Below are 16685 nucleotides of genomic sequence, written 5' to 3' on the forward strand. Positions count from 1 at the left end.
TGTTTCTTCTGTTTTAACTCTGAATAAGCATTTCGAAAATCGGTACTTTTATAAAGATTTTTATCTTTCATAAATAGTTATTTTGCTTAGTTTGGTATAAAACTATGTAAATATAAACCAACTAAAATAAAAATTTACAGTAAATATTTTTTATTTTCACCAACTCATCAGAATTAATTATTATAAATATAATAAAACCACCTATAAAACGGACCCTCTATAAAACGGAAAATTCTGGCTGATACAACACGTTTCAAATAGGTTTTTTATTATATTATTGTATAATTAACTATATTATTATAATGCTTTCTGAATAATTAAACTTTTATAGCAAATTATCTTTCATTTTTTCGATATTAATTTCAATTTAACTTATAATAGATATGCGCGTATCGTTGATAGTAATTATTCCTTTACATTAAAAATTTGCTGGTATTGTTTCATTTGTTTATTTGTGTTCATAATTATTCGTGATTTCGTTTTGGTATTCGTCATAACGTCTAATATAAGTATGTTAAAATATTCATTTATTTTGGAACAATTTGGAAATTAATTAATTATTATTATATAGTCTATATACCACTTTATATAGAGTGGTGACAAGTCTTTCCTCAGCTAATTATTTCGAAAGCAAACAGTGCAACTATTGTGGACCTATTGCTAATACATCGACTGCTCAGAGCAAGAGGGTTACAACTCAAAAATTTCGATTTTTTAGTTATTGTACTTATGGGAATGCTTGAATCGAGTTCTATCTTATGTAAAAAGGTTATATTTCTAAATGGCTTATTATGGCTCGGGTACGTACATATAACAGTTTTGCAATATGCTAATACACTCTGTTATTGAATTCAAGAAGGTTACATTCCAAGTTGTAACAGTTTTCAGATTTCAATCACTTGCATTCTTGGTGAAAGAAAGTTGCATTTAAAGTTGCAACTCTTTTGCATTCTAAATATCTTATAAAAAAATGTTAATTTTAGATTTGGCAACACTTTCTCATTCAACAATGAATATAGGTTGTCAGACTTGCAACCATTCCAATTTAGTTTTCATAGCATTTTTAACTTTTATTTCCATTGTAGCCTTTGTCTGTAGAACACACAGTTTGTGTACAGCTATTTAATTATCTTTAGTAAATAAGTTTATGAAGTAGTAATTATGAAAAGTAGAGGAAGGCGTTTAGTGAACTTAGCCTTGAATGCCATGAATGAAAATAATAATGAAGACGACAATGTTAACAATGAAGTTCCTTCTTACACGACTTTACAAGTAAGTACTATAAATTATTTTATTTATTTATTTATTAACAATATATACATTTAAATATATAAATCGAATATTTCACATTGAAAATTATACACTGATATGAAAATTACAAATTGCAAGTAATTCGCTCATTACTTTTAAATGTTTCTTGTGATCCATTTTGTAACAATGGTACAAAAATCATAAACATAGAGTAATAATATATAAATTAAAACATACTGATTTCACTATGCCCCTATTTTTAGATGATGGACCCATGCATTGAGTACACAACTTTTTCTGATGACTCAATCCAAGATCCTACGTTTGATGTTGGTGAATGCAATGATGAAGGAAATTCTAGTGACAACAGTGAACATAATAATATTATTACTGAAAACAAAGAAGCCTTCAGAATGAAAGTGGATTAGTAGAAGATGCTAATCAGAGTGTAGTAGTAATGGAAGAAGGAAACTTGATAGATGAATTAAACGAAAGTAATATACTACATGGTAAACGCAAGAAGAATGAAAAAAGTTGAAAACGAAATGTGTTGAAGAGGAAGAGGAATTCTGGTGAAAAATTTGTGAATGAGAAAAATAAAACTATTAAAAAGTCTCTTCTACCTCCATGTAGTAATCAGTGGCGTGCCGTCATTGGAAGCGATGGAAGCGCCGATTCCACCTTCCAATGACCTTCCCTTGTATTTTATAAAATATAAATTTTCATATTTTAACGTACTTTGAATTAATTAAAATTAATATTTTATTATAACTGCATTATGTATTTTTTACAAATTTCTATACTACATGTGAAAAAAAAAACGATAAGATTGCTATTGTATATTCGAATAATTCGGTGGCGGAAGGAATGTCGAAACCGGGTCAGTCTCCAATCAGCCAGATTATATAGGCATTAGCACATGCGGTTTACAGTGCACCAACCTCACCCGGTTTAGCTGGTAGAAGCGACACACTCGTAAAGAGTACAGCTTTATATCCCGGAGCGGTTGTGGGCTGTTAGCCACCTGCCTGTCAATTTCCAAGCAGCCAGATTATAGGCATTGGCGCATGCGCTTTACAGAGCACCAACGTCACGGTTTAGCTGGTAGAAGCGACACACGCATAAAGAGTCCGCGACTTTATATCCCGGAGCGGTTGTGGGCTGTTAGCCACCTGCCTACTAGATGTTCGGCCGCCCTCGCCCGATTATGTGAATCACAAGCAGACTAGATCAACGGCGGGCAACCCCCGGCCCGCGGGCCAGCTACGGCTGGCGAAAAGTTTCTATCCGGCCCGCGAGATTTTAATAGATTATTAAATTGGAAAAATAACTAATTAATAGTTAATTTTCCAATTCTTTGTAATTTTCGAAAACGATAAGAGAAATAAATGTAGTACTGTATAAACTTTTTATTTATTTATTTCATATTTGCAGACTAAAACAATTACGAGTCACAAGAAGGCGTCAATTAACTACTACAGCCCGCGGAAAAAACGTAAAATTTATTCTGGCCCATGTTATAAAAAAGGTTGCCCACCCTAGACTAGATTTATGGCTTAACCCAAACGATAGGAATTTACTGGCATGTTTTTATTATAGTTCTGTATAGTTGACAGGAGTTTTAAAAAAATCCATTAAAATATTTGATATATTTATTCTGCGTTTATTCTGCTCTCCCATCTTATATTACTTACGGATTTCAATGTTAAACCGGTGATATTACGATTTAATATGTCCCATCTGTAAGGGGATGCAGAAAAAAACGTGTACAATTCTAGTACAGTGTTAAAAAATTAACTGTTACTTTGGCAGCATCATTTACAACCAAATTTAATGAATGAGACGTACAATGGTACAAAAAAAGCTCTAGAATTCATTCTCCTTAAATTTACGATTTATGTATCGGTTGTCATAAAAATTTCTTTCCACTTCTTTCCCAAGACTACAGATATTCAAGTACAAAGTAACTAGTTTCGACTTATTTCTATTTAAGAAGTAGTTAAATAATTAAGCGATTAGGGAATTAGAAACATAAATAAAACCCTGATGAAAGAGCCGAAATTTTACTTAAACAGAAGCTTAACCGAACCAATCTCTTGCCGAGTACAGTGGGGTCTGTTCTCTTCATAACATTAGATGTAATAAAGTCAGAAATTTTACCAGTTCAATGAGAGTGACCGAAAAGTTGTAAATTTTGGAAATTTCCGTGAACACTTAGTTCTAAAACGAATTAGTTAGAAAACAAACGACGGACAATCTGTTAAGATTTTTACAGCTATGGTGAGAAACATTTAAAATCTACAACAACCCTGTCGCGTCCTTAGATAAATACTAGTGATGCCACAAAAGAGGCATTTGACATTGACCGGTATCGGCACCATCGGGATTTGGCATGCACACACCTAGTGACCTATCTGGACCGTCTCTGATTCCATTCATTAGCCACTGGTAGGGAGCTATTTCACTAAGTGGATTGTTTTAAGATTTAAAAAGTAAAGAATATTTTGTTATTTTTATGTACGTTTCTTCACAAAGTTATATTTAATTATAAGTTTCTTTAAAAGTATATTCGTACAATTAAAGAATTTTTTGTACTAGGCATGTATATTCATCACACATTTTGTTTTACCAAGTAAGTTTTTTTTAATAATTTTAATTTTAGCCCTTATATCGTGGCTAGTGATTCAAAAATTTATTTTAAAAAGTTTTGGCTCAAGACCATATAATGAAAAAGAAAACTCCTCCTAGAAGGGAAATGCTTATAAGGGTTGGGGAGAGGAGTTTTATGGAGGAATAAAAAATGGCGGTTATGCGTAGGATTCCATACCCCCCTAATTTTAGGAGAACTGCAGCAAGGATTATGAAACCAGCTACTGGGGCTTCTACGTGGACTTTTGGTAATCATAGATGATATTAAAAGAGAAAGACCAATGCCTAAATTAAATATAAATACGTCAACAAAAAAATTTCGGCATTTTGACGATAAAATTTATGACGAATGACGATTCTTTCGTAAAAGTGAAGCAATTTGGAAATCGAAGCGGAATGGAATTTAACATTGGTAGACAATATAAAATAAATATTGAAAATTATAACAAGATAATTACGATTAATAGATATATCTAAATTAATAGATGTTATATGTTTTTTCTCAAAGCAAGAATTGGCATTTAGAGGGCATGAAGAATTTATTGAATCTAATAACGGAGGTAATTATATTGAACTTTATTAAGTACGTCAGATAATCTGTTAAAAATACATTTAAAGAAGTATACGGTTTTTACTGGCTTATCGAACAAACGAATACGAACGGGCCCTGACGCGCAATTAATTGATTACCCCTGTAAGTCGGCTTCTTACAGAAACACAGCTTCCCTATCATCAAATGTCACGGCACGCCACTGTTAAAAAGTAAAGAATATTTTGTTATTTTTATGTACGTTTCTTCACAAAGTTATATTTAATTATAAGTTTTTTTAAAAGTATATTCATACAATTAAAGAATTTTTTGTACTAGGTATGTATATTCATCACACATTTTGTTTTACAAAGTAAGTTTTTTTTTATAATTTTATATCGTGGCTAGTGATTAAAAAATTTATTTTAAAAAAGTTTTGGCTCGAGACAATATAATGAAAAAGAAAGCATTATTAAGATTTCAAATTCATATTTCTTATATGTTTTTACATATAAGAAATATGAATTTGATAACACAATATAAATAAATATGTAAATGCGGTAAAAGTTTCTTTCTGAAATTTGAAATAATACAAGAGTGCACACTTATGCTTTATTTTACCCATTTTTATTATTAATACCTTTCTCAGACTCAACCATATCGGCGGTCTTTTTTTTCTCTCCTTTCACCTTTCATCTGGCTTTCCACACCAAACATTGTGTTATATAAGCTGCCGACAAGTATTTGAAACTGTAGGAAGACAAACTAATATTCAAATACTAAATAGAAAAACAGAATTAATAAATCATACAGTTGACTTGAAAATGTAATAATTGTTTCGATGCTATTATTACAGAAACAATCATTGTATTGTAAAACCGTTTATTTCGCCATTTATTGTTTAGAATTTCGAGTGCCCGGATTGCAAGTTAAACGGAAGCGAGCACGCTTTCGTTTGACGTGCAACCCGGGAGCTCGAATGTGAGGATTTTTAATTAATATAGTTAATTAAAAATCCTCAATTAACGCCAGGTATACCACAAATTACACGCTCCATCTGACCCAGTTTGGACCGCGATAAGCTGTCCTCGGCGCCAGGTAGGTATTAGTTTATCAATCGGAACGAATTTTAGAATCCGGAAACAAATTGATGGACAAGCTAGACGACGACCTAAGAAAAAGGACCGACGACGTAACGCTGGTGTTGGCAGAGGAGCGGAAAAAAGATAGAAAGACATCGAGGTCTTCGGTGCACGACTGCACTATGCGGAGGATGAAGAAGCGTGAATTTCGTTATTTAAACGATTTCGACGGTTTCATTACAACACATCCTTACAAACACCCCTCGCCGTAACATTCACAATTGAACCATTATTTAGTTTTTCGTCGCATCCAATCATTTACATATCACGCTTCGTTACAGTAAACGACACCGTCACATAACACCAACACTGCTTCCCGAAATCCAACCCCTAGGTCCTCGTCCTGGGAAGTGGAAACGTCACTCGATGTTTTCGAGTGGCGGCTAAAGGGGCTCTGGTACAAACACTACAGTTGTCTTAATTAATCTTCTCTGTGAAACTGTCAACACAGATGTAAAGGATATTTGCAAAATGCTAAAACTTTCGAAAGATATTTTCATTGAAGAGCACACACAGATGCTGTGTTTAAACTGTTTCATAAATATAAAGGAATCATGTAATTTATATATATGAGGATGTTTGTTTGTTTGTTTGTTTGTTTGTGTTTGTTTCGCTATACACTCCTAGGCCGTTTGAGCAATTGCTACGAAACTCGGTGGTTCCGCTTAAATACTTCTAACTTAGATCATGTCGTACATCCCACCCCAAAATATCTATTGAATTTCTGTAAATCAATTAATTTCTATCTACATTCAATTTTCTGATTTACACGTAGCGCCATATATTAGTAAAAAATTTAACAGAATCATAAACTAAATATAATTCTTACCAAACAAAACAAAAATATGTATTACATTCGCTCAATTACTGTGAAAGGTAGCACATAGCACTTTCCACACGTATTTTTGCTTTTCGAACGATATTTTCTTAATAAGTGTAGCCGAGTAGACAAAACCACTGAATACCGGTAGTTAGTTTGTAGTTTGTCGTGAATTCGGGCATGGCCAACGGGCCAGCCAAGAGCAGTTTTCCGATTTAGTAACATCTAAATAGGGTCCAACTTCTCATAAAAGTCTTCCCTAGATGCATCCCTCAGCAGATCGCTCACGTGTTGCGTTGCCTTAACCAGATAAACCAAACTAATTGTAACAAGTCATTACTTATTTTGAAATGGTCATAATGCCGAGCTGCAACTTTTCGTCAATTCTTTTAGTGGTGGTCTTGCCCCTGTACTGTACATCATACTTTTCCTGTTAGCAATAAAGTCGTGTCGGTCATCCATCTAACTCCGTTCGGGAGAAAAGTAACGTTACTTCCGTTCTAAACTGGATATTCGTATATCTAAGTCTTCTGCCCTAAGCTTTTCACTTCTGGTATCGGCTTTCATCCATCTAACTCCTTTCTCGCGATTAAGGAAGAACAGGTAGATAGGTGACGACAGCGGGTCTACAATTTTTTCAAATTGCAGACCAATAATTTTTCTATAAACGCAGTATTTACGAGAACACACTTCCCGCATAGTTTATACAATCTGTTTCCAAAATTTTTAAAAATTTATTATCACATAAAAGCACATATTCTAGTATTTTTACAAATTTTTTTCTAATTAAATATTAAAAATTAAAAAAGAACCATCGAACGAAAAAAATAACAAATTATGACTGTAAAGTATCGTAAGGGGGACCTTTTCAATCTACATTTTCCAGCGTTTTCCTCTCTGTGGATAAAAGGACGAAACACCTCCGAGAAGGCAAGATACCCACCAGTGGCCGAGTGGACTCCGTTGCCGCTCGTAGCGGCGGTAACCAGACCCTAAACACTGGGAAATGCGTGGGTTCGCGCCCCGGTCGGACAGGCTGGCAGCTAGGAGTTTTCCGGGTTTTCTCCTTGCAGATAACGCCTAAGTAGGGGCCAGCTCCCTATAAAAGTCCTCTCGGAAGGCGTTCTATCTCCCCTCGCGTACGTTAAGGCCGTCTTCTATAAGGCCGGCTCGTCGGTCGCCTAGCAATCAAACCAAGCTCGTCGGAGTATAGTGCCTAACTGTGCCATAAACTCCATATAGACATCCCTGTCCAAGAAAGAGAAGGCAAGATGGTAACAAGGACACTCGTATATCACCGGTTCCGATTTTAGAAAATTTTTGTATTTTTAATTGGAAAAATTTTTGTTTTTCTTTTTAAATATATATATTTAAAAAAAATTTTCACCCCGAATGGCACTGCTGATAATAGACAGATGTCATCATCTCTCGAAATACAATATCCTTTTTATTTCGCTGTCCATAGCCCGACACGTGTTCCACAGCCATCTTGTATTATCTCGCGCGATATTAATATATTATATTAATATCGTTTATACTTGAACTATATTTATACGATTAGATAAATGATAATTTACTCTTATGGGGAAATCCCGTTTTATGTAGAAGAATCCGCCAACGGATATTCCAAGAGGAATTTTTCCAAACCTCTTCATAAAGTCGTTTATCTTTCAAATACAAAATTATAAAATATTAATCAGTTTCCTATAAGTAAATCTCGTATTTCCTTGTTTTTTCGTTGATGCTGTTTATAAGTAACCTGATTCAGCTTTTTCAAATTCATTTTTATACAATTCTCAATACTCAGTGGTGATATTCAGCGGGTTCCCACAGGTTCGGCCGAACCCGTTGGTAAAATTTTCAGTTTCTCGAATCTTGTTAAACACACGTAATCTTTCTCAGTAGTTTTGTTTCTTTTAAAAGAGAAAGACCAATGTCTAAATTAAATATAAATACGTCAACAAAAAAATTTCGACATTTTGACGATAAAATTTATAAAGAATGACGATTCTTTCGTAAAATTGAAGCAATTTGGAAATCGAAGCGGAATAGAATTTAACATTGGTAGACAATATAAAATAAATATTGAAAATTATAACAAGATAATTACGATTAATAGATATATCTAAATTAATAGATGTTATATGTTTTTTCTCAAAGCAAGAATTGGCATTTAGAGGGCATGAGGAATTTATTGAATCTAATAACGGAGGTAATTATATTGAACTTTATTAAGTACGTCAGATAATCTATTAAAAATACATTTAAAGAAGTATACGGTTTGTACTGGCTTATCGAACAAACGAATACGAACGGGCCCTGACGCGCAATTAATTGATTGCCCCTGTAAGTCGGCTTCTTACAGAAACACAGCTTCCCTATCATCAAATGTCACGGCACGCCACTGGTAGTAATAAATGTAGATTAAAGTGCACAACAAAGTTGGGTGAACAAATAAGAAGAAAATGTCATTCTGTTTTCTGGAAAATGGGAGATATAACACGACAAAGAGAATTTGTGGCAAGAAATGTTGTTGTAGTTGAACCAAAATACAGATATGTCAAACAACATACTACTAAGCAACGCTCGAAAAACTTTGCTTATTATTTGGAAGCTGAAGGCAAAAAGGTTAGAGTGTTTAAACATATGTTTCTTTCTACATTAAGTGTCAGCCATAAATTTGTGTCTATTACATGGACCAAAAAGACCACTGATGGAATGATAGATGACTTCCGGGGAAAACATGCAAGCAGAAAGAAAACTGGTGAGGAAATACTGAAGAATGTGAAAGAACACATACTGTCTTTTGAACGTGTTGAATCACACTATTGTAGAAGAAATTCAAACAAACAGTATTTAGATGGCAGCTTAAACATTAGTGAAATGTATCGGCTATACACAGACTATTGCAAAAAAAAAGAATTACCACTTGCTAAAAAACACATTTACTCAATGGTATTTCATTCACTTAATCTTTCATTTCATCAGCCGAAAAAAGATCAGTGTTGTATATGTACTGGGTATAAGAACAGTACAGATACAGAGAAATTACAATTGCACGACGATTATAACTGACATATAAAAGAAAAAGAAATGTCAGGAGCTGAAAAGACTAAGGACATTGAAGCAACAAAACAGGATACAAATAAAATTGCTTGCTGCTTTGATCTCCAAGCAGTCCTTCCTTCACCTTGTGGTGAGTGCTCTTCCTTATACTACAAAAGGAAACTGTCATGTTACAACTTTACAATTTATGGTATTTCAAACAGTAAGGGCCACTGTTATTTTTGGCATGAAGGCTTGGCCGAAAGAGGTTCAAATGAGATTGGAACATGCCTCTATAAGTTCATTACTTCACTGCCCAATACAGTTAATGAAGTAGTTCTGTTTTCAGATAATTGTGCTGGGCAGAACAAGAACAAATTCATTGCTTCATTACTTTTATACTGTGTAAATAATACAGACCATATTAATACTATTACTCACAAATTTTTCATTCAAGGGCGCACACAGAATGAGAATGATTCAATGCATTCCACCATTGAGCATGAAAAACAAAGAGTTGTTAAAGGTGGGGCAATAACACTACCTGCTCAATGGGTACCAGTACTGAAATTAGCCAAGAAGAAAGGCAACGTTTATAATGTGACTGAACTAGATACAGCAGATATCTTCAATTTGAAAGACTTATCACAACAAATGGGAAACAATTTCTCCAAAAATGAAAATAATAATTTAGTGAATTGGCCCAACATTGAGATCATTAAGGTCATGAAACAAGATCCTTATACCATCTTCTATAAGCATTCATATGCGCAAGAAGATTTTGAAAAGCTAAACATTCGACAAAGAATGAGAGGGAGATCTGCCAAAGTCATGCTGCACCCAGCTTATTCTTCACCACCAGGGATAGATGCTGGAAAGAAGAAAGATTTGCTGGACTTGTGTAAAAGTGGTGTCATTCCAAGCGTGCATGCATCATTTTATAACTCTCTGAAAGTTTCCAGTAGTGTTGAAGAAGACTGATCTCTAATTTGCCTGATAAAATCATAGCAATTAGTGATACTTTTTAATGGTCTTGTTCATTTTTTGTGAACTTTCTTACTTTTATTTTTATTGTTTGTCATGTTAGGAACAGCATGAGTCATAAAACCAGAATGTAACATTACATTTTTCTGTTCTGTTAAAATGAATACTGTATCTTTATGTAAAATGTATATTATTATGTAATGGAAAACAGCTGTTCTAAGTAAAAATAAAAGTATAGCATACAGTTGTAACTGAGAAAACAATAATGACATTTTGAATGCTAAACTGTTGCAACTCAAAAAATATGTAATAATATAACAGAGAAAATAAATTTAAATAATATTAATATTTCAACTTAATGTTATAACTATAATTAACATTCAAACCAAATTCCATTGATTTTAAACAATTCCCTGATTTATCAGCTGGGATTAAAAACTTTAAATGGCTCTCATGAAAAATCTATATTTTTGAGTTGTAACTCTCTTGTTCTGAGCAGTCGATATCATGCGTTCACAATGAAGCCATTATCTGTTCCCTCTCCTTTACATCCTAAGGACGGAAACTATCTCTGTCTCCAACAGAAATAGAGCATCGATATCAATTGAAAAGTTGTAAAAAATGACAAAATATGTAATTCCAGCTTTTTCCCACCTTTCTGAAATACGAGATTCCAGGGCAAACTGTAAAAATGGCGCCTAAGTACACCCTGTACAACATGAATGGATTCTCGTGAAGAATTGAATGATCCAGTTAAAGGAAAAATATCAAAAAACTGACAAAAATTCCTGCAACTGGTTTCTTCTTGAACTATCATAACGGGTAATATATTGTTAACCATATTGTTCTGTAGTTTACGTAAGTGCATGCAGAAAGTTTTTTATTTTAAACATATAAAATAAGAGGCACGTGTTAAGAGTGATTTAACTGAATGCGAAGGGGCGCGAAACGTGACAAAGCGGCCTTCGCCTCCAATGTAAATCACGCTTAAACATTAGTGGTATTTTGTGGTTTTTTTTATTTAATTAGTTTTTTAAATATATTTTCCATTCAATTGGATTATCGTTTTGCGAATATTGCATTCAATCCCTTCCTCATTACATCCCTGTTATGCAGTGGTGCACATTTTTATAGCCTGTTCCGGAATATCGTTTCGTATTTTAAAAGGAAGAAAACTGAAATTACGTATTAACCACTATACAATTAATTTTAAGTATTTGTTTTATTGGTGATCTAAATCAGGGGTGGCCAACAAGTCGATCGCGATCGACAGGTCGATCGCCAAGCCAATTTTGGTCGATCGCTCGCGATGTCTTGACTTAATGTATTATATTTGTAACCGAACACAACAGTATGCATGCAGTTATGACTCGACTCATAAGCAGTGCACCACGTACTGAAACACAGTGTATAAACATAGTATGTATTTCACACCTCCCCCTCCCCACTTACACTATGCCTATGACAACAAGTCGATCGCGACGCATTTTTAAGATAAAAAGTAGATCTTATGTATACAAAAGTTAGCCACCCCTGATCTAAATAGTTACTCAGAAGGTAAATGTACAGTCATTGGCTAATGATTCCGTTAAGAGAAAGATTATCAAGTTATGTATATATGCCAAAAATTTCGCTTATAGTAATCTACGCTTGCTGCTTGGACTGATGAAGGATTACGAGTTCTAAATGCATTTCCGGTACTAATAAAGCGTATATTTTTGGACTCGAAGGTGTGATAAGTCTGTACGATTAGCCAGCTTTGGGCTACATCAGGAAGAACTGTTGCTATTATGTTTATATTTCTAACTTCGCGTTACACCAAAATAAATTTGGTTAAACGAAAAAGTATAAACATTTTGTTATTGTTGTTTATAAAATATAGGAATACACGAACAATTACAATGATAAAAGAAGCGTCAGCGATTTATTGTCTATCTACTACTAAAAGCAAATAATCAAAACCTCGTGGTCATTCAACAAATTTAATATGAATAAAACTTTGAAAAAAAACGATTTTAATTATTATCTTATATAATTTATACAATAAGTTTTAAATTTTTAAATATTCAACTAATAACGTAATCTTTTTATAAGAAAGAAAGGAACAAAAAAAATTATCACATTTGACTTTAATTTCCAGATTAATTTATAAAATACAATATAAAGTTCTCTTTATTCAACTTTTTTTTCTTTACTTAATGACGATAATGAAGAAAGAATATCGTAGTAAAGTTTGCTTACAATCGCTTTTATCCCATGATTTCTGACTACTTCTTTCAGTGAGTGGAAATAGTTAAAAACTGAGTTGGTCGTTTCTTCAATAGCTTTTTTTGACTTGTCAATATATTTATCGAGAAACTTGGGACGTACTTTATCATAAAATTCTCCCAATCCTTCTTTCATCTTTTCCACGTAATCTGTTAACGGTTTGAGACTGTCTCTGATGTCACGTTTCGATCTGTAAAGAATAGTCTCATTTTAGAAATATATTTTGGAGTTTTCAAATGCGTAAAAAATACACTTACGGCAACGTTTGGTAAATAGCTCGTACTTTTCTGGATGCGAGACGAACGTTATTTTCTAATTCTTCTTCAAATTCTAAAATTTCTGGCCAGACACCGGTATTAAACGTTGGGTTAAAATCGCTTAATTTTTCTAAAATATATTCTTTTGCAATAATTCCCATTAAACTTGTATAATTTACGAAATTCGTTACTGAATCCTGAAAAATATATATATATATATATATATAGAATTTTAAAATGGTAAAGGATAAATTGGTTTAAACGTTAAAAATAATTGGTACCGAAATGATTGTAATAACGGCAGTCTCCAATGATTGTAATGAAGTTTCATCAGACGTCGTAATTAGGAATTTGTTTATTTTACTATTAAATGTAATCAAAAAATCTGTAATTTTCTTATTATCATAAAATGCATTTGCAGTTAATAATAACAGATTCTGTTTGTCAAAGTTGATACAGAAATGATACTTGGTTTCTTTTGTTTTATCTAAAAAAAAAGATTTAAAATGTAAACGATTATAAAAATATAATAATTAATATCAAAATTAAGAATTGTATTTTGTATTTGGCTTCACAACAAACACGTCAAGGTTATAAAATATAATTAATTTTAATAAATAAGATTCATAATTCAGGATCATTACTCGATTAAAAGTTAGCAAATTAGCATTTATTTTACATTACAGTATGAACTTTTATTAATTAATTTAGCTCGATTCTGTATACATAGGTGTGTATATATAAAGAACAGCAAAGTTTCTACTCTATAAATTTTAATTTTGTTCGGAACAAACTCGAAAACATCAGCTACAATTTAAGATCTTGTAACACGAAGCATGACTGACCATGACCATGCTTCATGTTACAAGATCTTAACAGTGTTTATTCAGCTTAGAACCACTAAATTCTGGCAAGCTAATAACGTATTAACAAACGTTAAACTAGAATTAGTACAGAATAAAGATTTATATAAATTACTTACTGCCTACAAGGTGATAAATTATAGTTATACAAGGTTTACGATATTCAGTAGTAGCTTCTATTCTCTTTCGTCGTTCATTATTGATTCGTACATCAAGATCAGTTATAAGAATATCATTACTTAAAAACTTCCATTTTCCAAATGCGTCAAATGTATCTTTATCGCATTTATGCTATAAAATTATTTTTAAAGTTGTATTTATTATATTAATATAACTATGACTAAACGAACAAAATTATTATATCAAATTAATACCATTGAAGATACTTACCAAAATTTCGAAAGTGTTATTTAGTAGCTCTATTTTTATAAATGATAATCCAGATTTTTTTCTACCGTAATTTGATGTGAATTCCCATTGAAAACCAGAACTTATCAGTTCTCTGGTATAAGCCAAATGTGAGTTCATCCAAATATTCAGAAGTCGATAATCTAGTCAAAATTTTTAAAAATATATATATTATATTGAATAGCTTATGTACCGGGTAATTGTAATTAAAGTACCTCTATTCATCGATGTCTAGAGATACATTTAGCAGTCCAAATGCAATATAATTTGGTATGGTGACATTTCAGGACGTGTCAAAGGCGTTTTCATAAAATCCAATTAGTAACTCGGCACTGTGTCACTTTTGGAACTTCATACAAGAAATAGTTTATTTACTTGACACTCGTGTTATAAAGAGACCTTAGCGACGTAGGTGATACTGTTCAATCTGATCCCAATTCTGAAGGTTAAGACCGGAAGGAAATGAACAGTGTGGTTAATGCCGACCATAAATGATCTTCTGTGATTTTCACACGTGATACTGTGTTTTGAGGCTTTACTAAGTTTGCAGCATACTCACGATAAATCACACTTTTGAAGTGTCCCCATAAATAAAACTGCTTGCTTGGTTGCTTGCAGCGCCAAAAGTGCCATAATGGCAAGTTTTCGTATTAAGAAAAGGTCTTCCGAATGTCTTGAAATGTCACCACATCAAATTTGGTTGCATTTGAACTGATAAATATCTCTCTATACGGTATTAAATAGATACTTTAATTATGATCACTCTATACTATAAAGAATGGTTCAAAAATAGTGGTACGAGTAAAAATGATTCATAAAGTTTTGGTACTTTATGACATCACATTATTCAATTTCTTCGATTTATTTTTTATATTTTTTTATTAATAACGCAAAACTTTTAATATCTGAATTAAAACGTCTCTCTATACCTTATTCCAATTTTTTGAAACAATGCATTTTGAGGTTGCTTAGATTTCTATTACTATTTTTGAACCACGCTCTGTATTCCATGCAACTAATTACAACATACCTTCTGAACGTAAAAGGAAAGAAATGGTATTATTTCCTACTAAATCCGGAGAAATGTTAGTACGAATATCGGCATAGATATTTTTTCTGCGATTATTAGAATAATCTAATGTAAAAGTTGTATAGGTAGAAAACACGTCATCTTCCGTCTTAGCAAGCGCATTAAATTCCGCTGAAATTGGCTAGAAAAATTCATTTTATGAAAATAAAATTATTAGTTTAAAAAATTCGCAATTTTAATGAAAACTTTATTTATATGTCTAAAATTTATGTAAAAATTCTTTACCTTAGAAAGAGCCGGAGAGTTTAATTCAAGTTTAGAATCGATATGGTAAGTTATACCAACATACTTATATTTATAATAATAATCGAAAGAATATTTTCTATCAGGTTGTCTTTTAGCATCTAATGACAGTTCGGACGATATGTCAAAATCAAAAAATTCCGCCCGAAGACGACCTTGTGCTTTAATCACTCTAGACGGAAAATATATTTGTATTTGTCCAGTCTTTGTCGGTAATCCAATGTCGGCGATATGTACGTCGTATCCTATTTTTATTTCGGGAGAAGCAAGTATAAACTTATGTTGATAATCTTCTTTTTTCATACTTTTCAAGAATTCTAATGACCATTCTTCTTTTCCGGGTGTTTTTATATTAATTTTGATTCCACGTGCAACATCTGTAGTATGAGGACTATACTCATGCTTCAATGAAATGTCAATTTCTACGCAATCAAAATTCTTGTATTTTCCTTTCCAACAGATATTAATTGCAGGCTTGATTATAAAATTTTCTCTAGTAAAATTTAAAAGAACAAATGATGTGATGGCTCCACCGAAATTCAAATAACAACGTTTCTTTGCGAATGTTTCCTCGCATTTTACATCCATATAAATAATTCGTTTTCCTTCGCCTTTTACTTCTAATTCTCCATTATGATCGGGTCGACCAGAATCAGTAAAAAATCTGGCGGAGAATTTTTCCATTGAATTATTCCTGAAAACTACATCAATTTTTTTAAGTAAGTTGTTTATTTTACCTTTTATATGACCCACAAATGCTGATGTTAAGTAACTTTCAATTACAATATTGCATTCGAAATTGTGTAAGTTACGTCCCGAAAAACCACCACTCATATTTAATTTTTTTTCATCATTAACAAACAAATAGCCTTGAAGTGTGTAGTTCGGTGATTTCAAATTATATTCTATCTGTAATTTTGCGTTTTGCATAAATTTGGATGTCGGTATTAAAATATTAAATTGAAATACACCACCTAACTCTTTCGTCTCTGAATGGCCAAAAAAAGACAAAGTTTTCCCTTCGTCTGTTATATAATTACCACTAAACTTAAGTTTATTATAAGAAATCTCTGAAGTCACTCTGATTTCTCGTGTTTTAAAATCTTAATAGGTGTTTTCAATGTTAAAGCTGCTTC

The 16685-nt window shown here is 32.4% G+C and overlaps 1 protein-coding gene across 1 annotated transcript; it reads right to left on the reverse strand.

Annotated features, from left to right (window-relative positions):
* Nucleotides 1-12553: 12553 nt before the first annotated feature.
* On the reverse strand, nucleotides 12554-16479 carry LOC136986547 (uncharacterized). The gene is made up of 7 exons (XM_067284107.1): nucleotides 15532-16479; nucleotides 15247-15427; nucleotides 14199-14359; nucleotides 13928-14099; nucleotides 13227-13432; nucleotides 12946-13142; nucleotides 12554-12878 (listed from the first exon to the last, which is right to left on the reverse strand). Exons 1-7 carry the CDS (start codon nucleotides 16477-16479, stop codon nucleotides 12593-12595), a joined length of 2151 nt encoding a protein of 716 aa, XP_067140208.1. The 3' UTR covers nucleotides 12554-12592.
* Between the last annotated feature and the right edge of the window lie 206 nt (nucleotides 16480-16685).

The sequence above is a fragment of the Centruroides vittatus genome, unplaced genomic scaffold, assembly GCF_030686945.1.
Source record: "Centruroides vittatus isolate TY-2023 unplaced genomic scaffold, ASM3068694v2 scaffold_1152, whole genome shotgun sequence".
Classification (NCBI taxonomy): domain Eukaryota; kingdom Metazoa; phylum Arthropoda; class Arachnida; order Scorpiones; family Buthidae; genus Centruroides; species Centruroides vittatus.

Coding starts and splice junctions, on each gene's coding strand:
- LOC136986547 (XM_067284107.1), bottom strand. CDS start 16,479: ATGCAAAACGCAAAATTACAGATAGAATATAATTTGAAATCACCGAAC. Junction 14,360..15,246: donor TTTCCTTTTACGTTCAGAAG/GTATGTTGTAAT, acceptor AATTTTGACTAG/ATTATCGACTTCTGAATATT. Junction 14,100..14,198: donor ATAACACTTTCGAAATTTTG/GTAAGTATCTTC, acceptor ATAATTTTATAG/CATAAATGCGATAAAGATAC.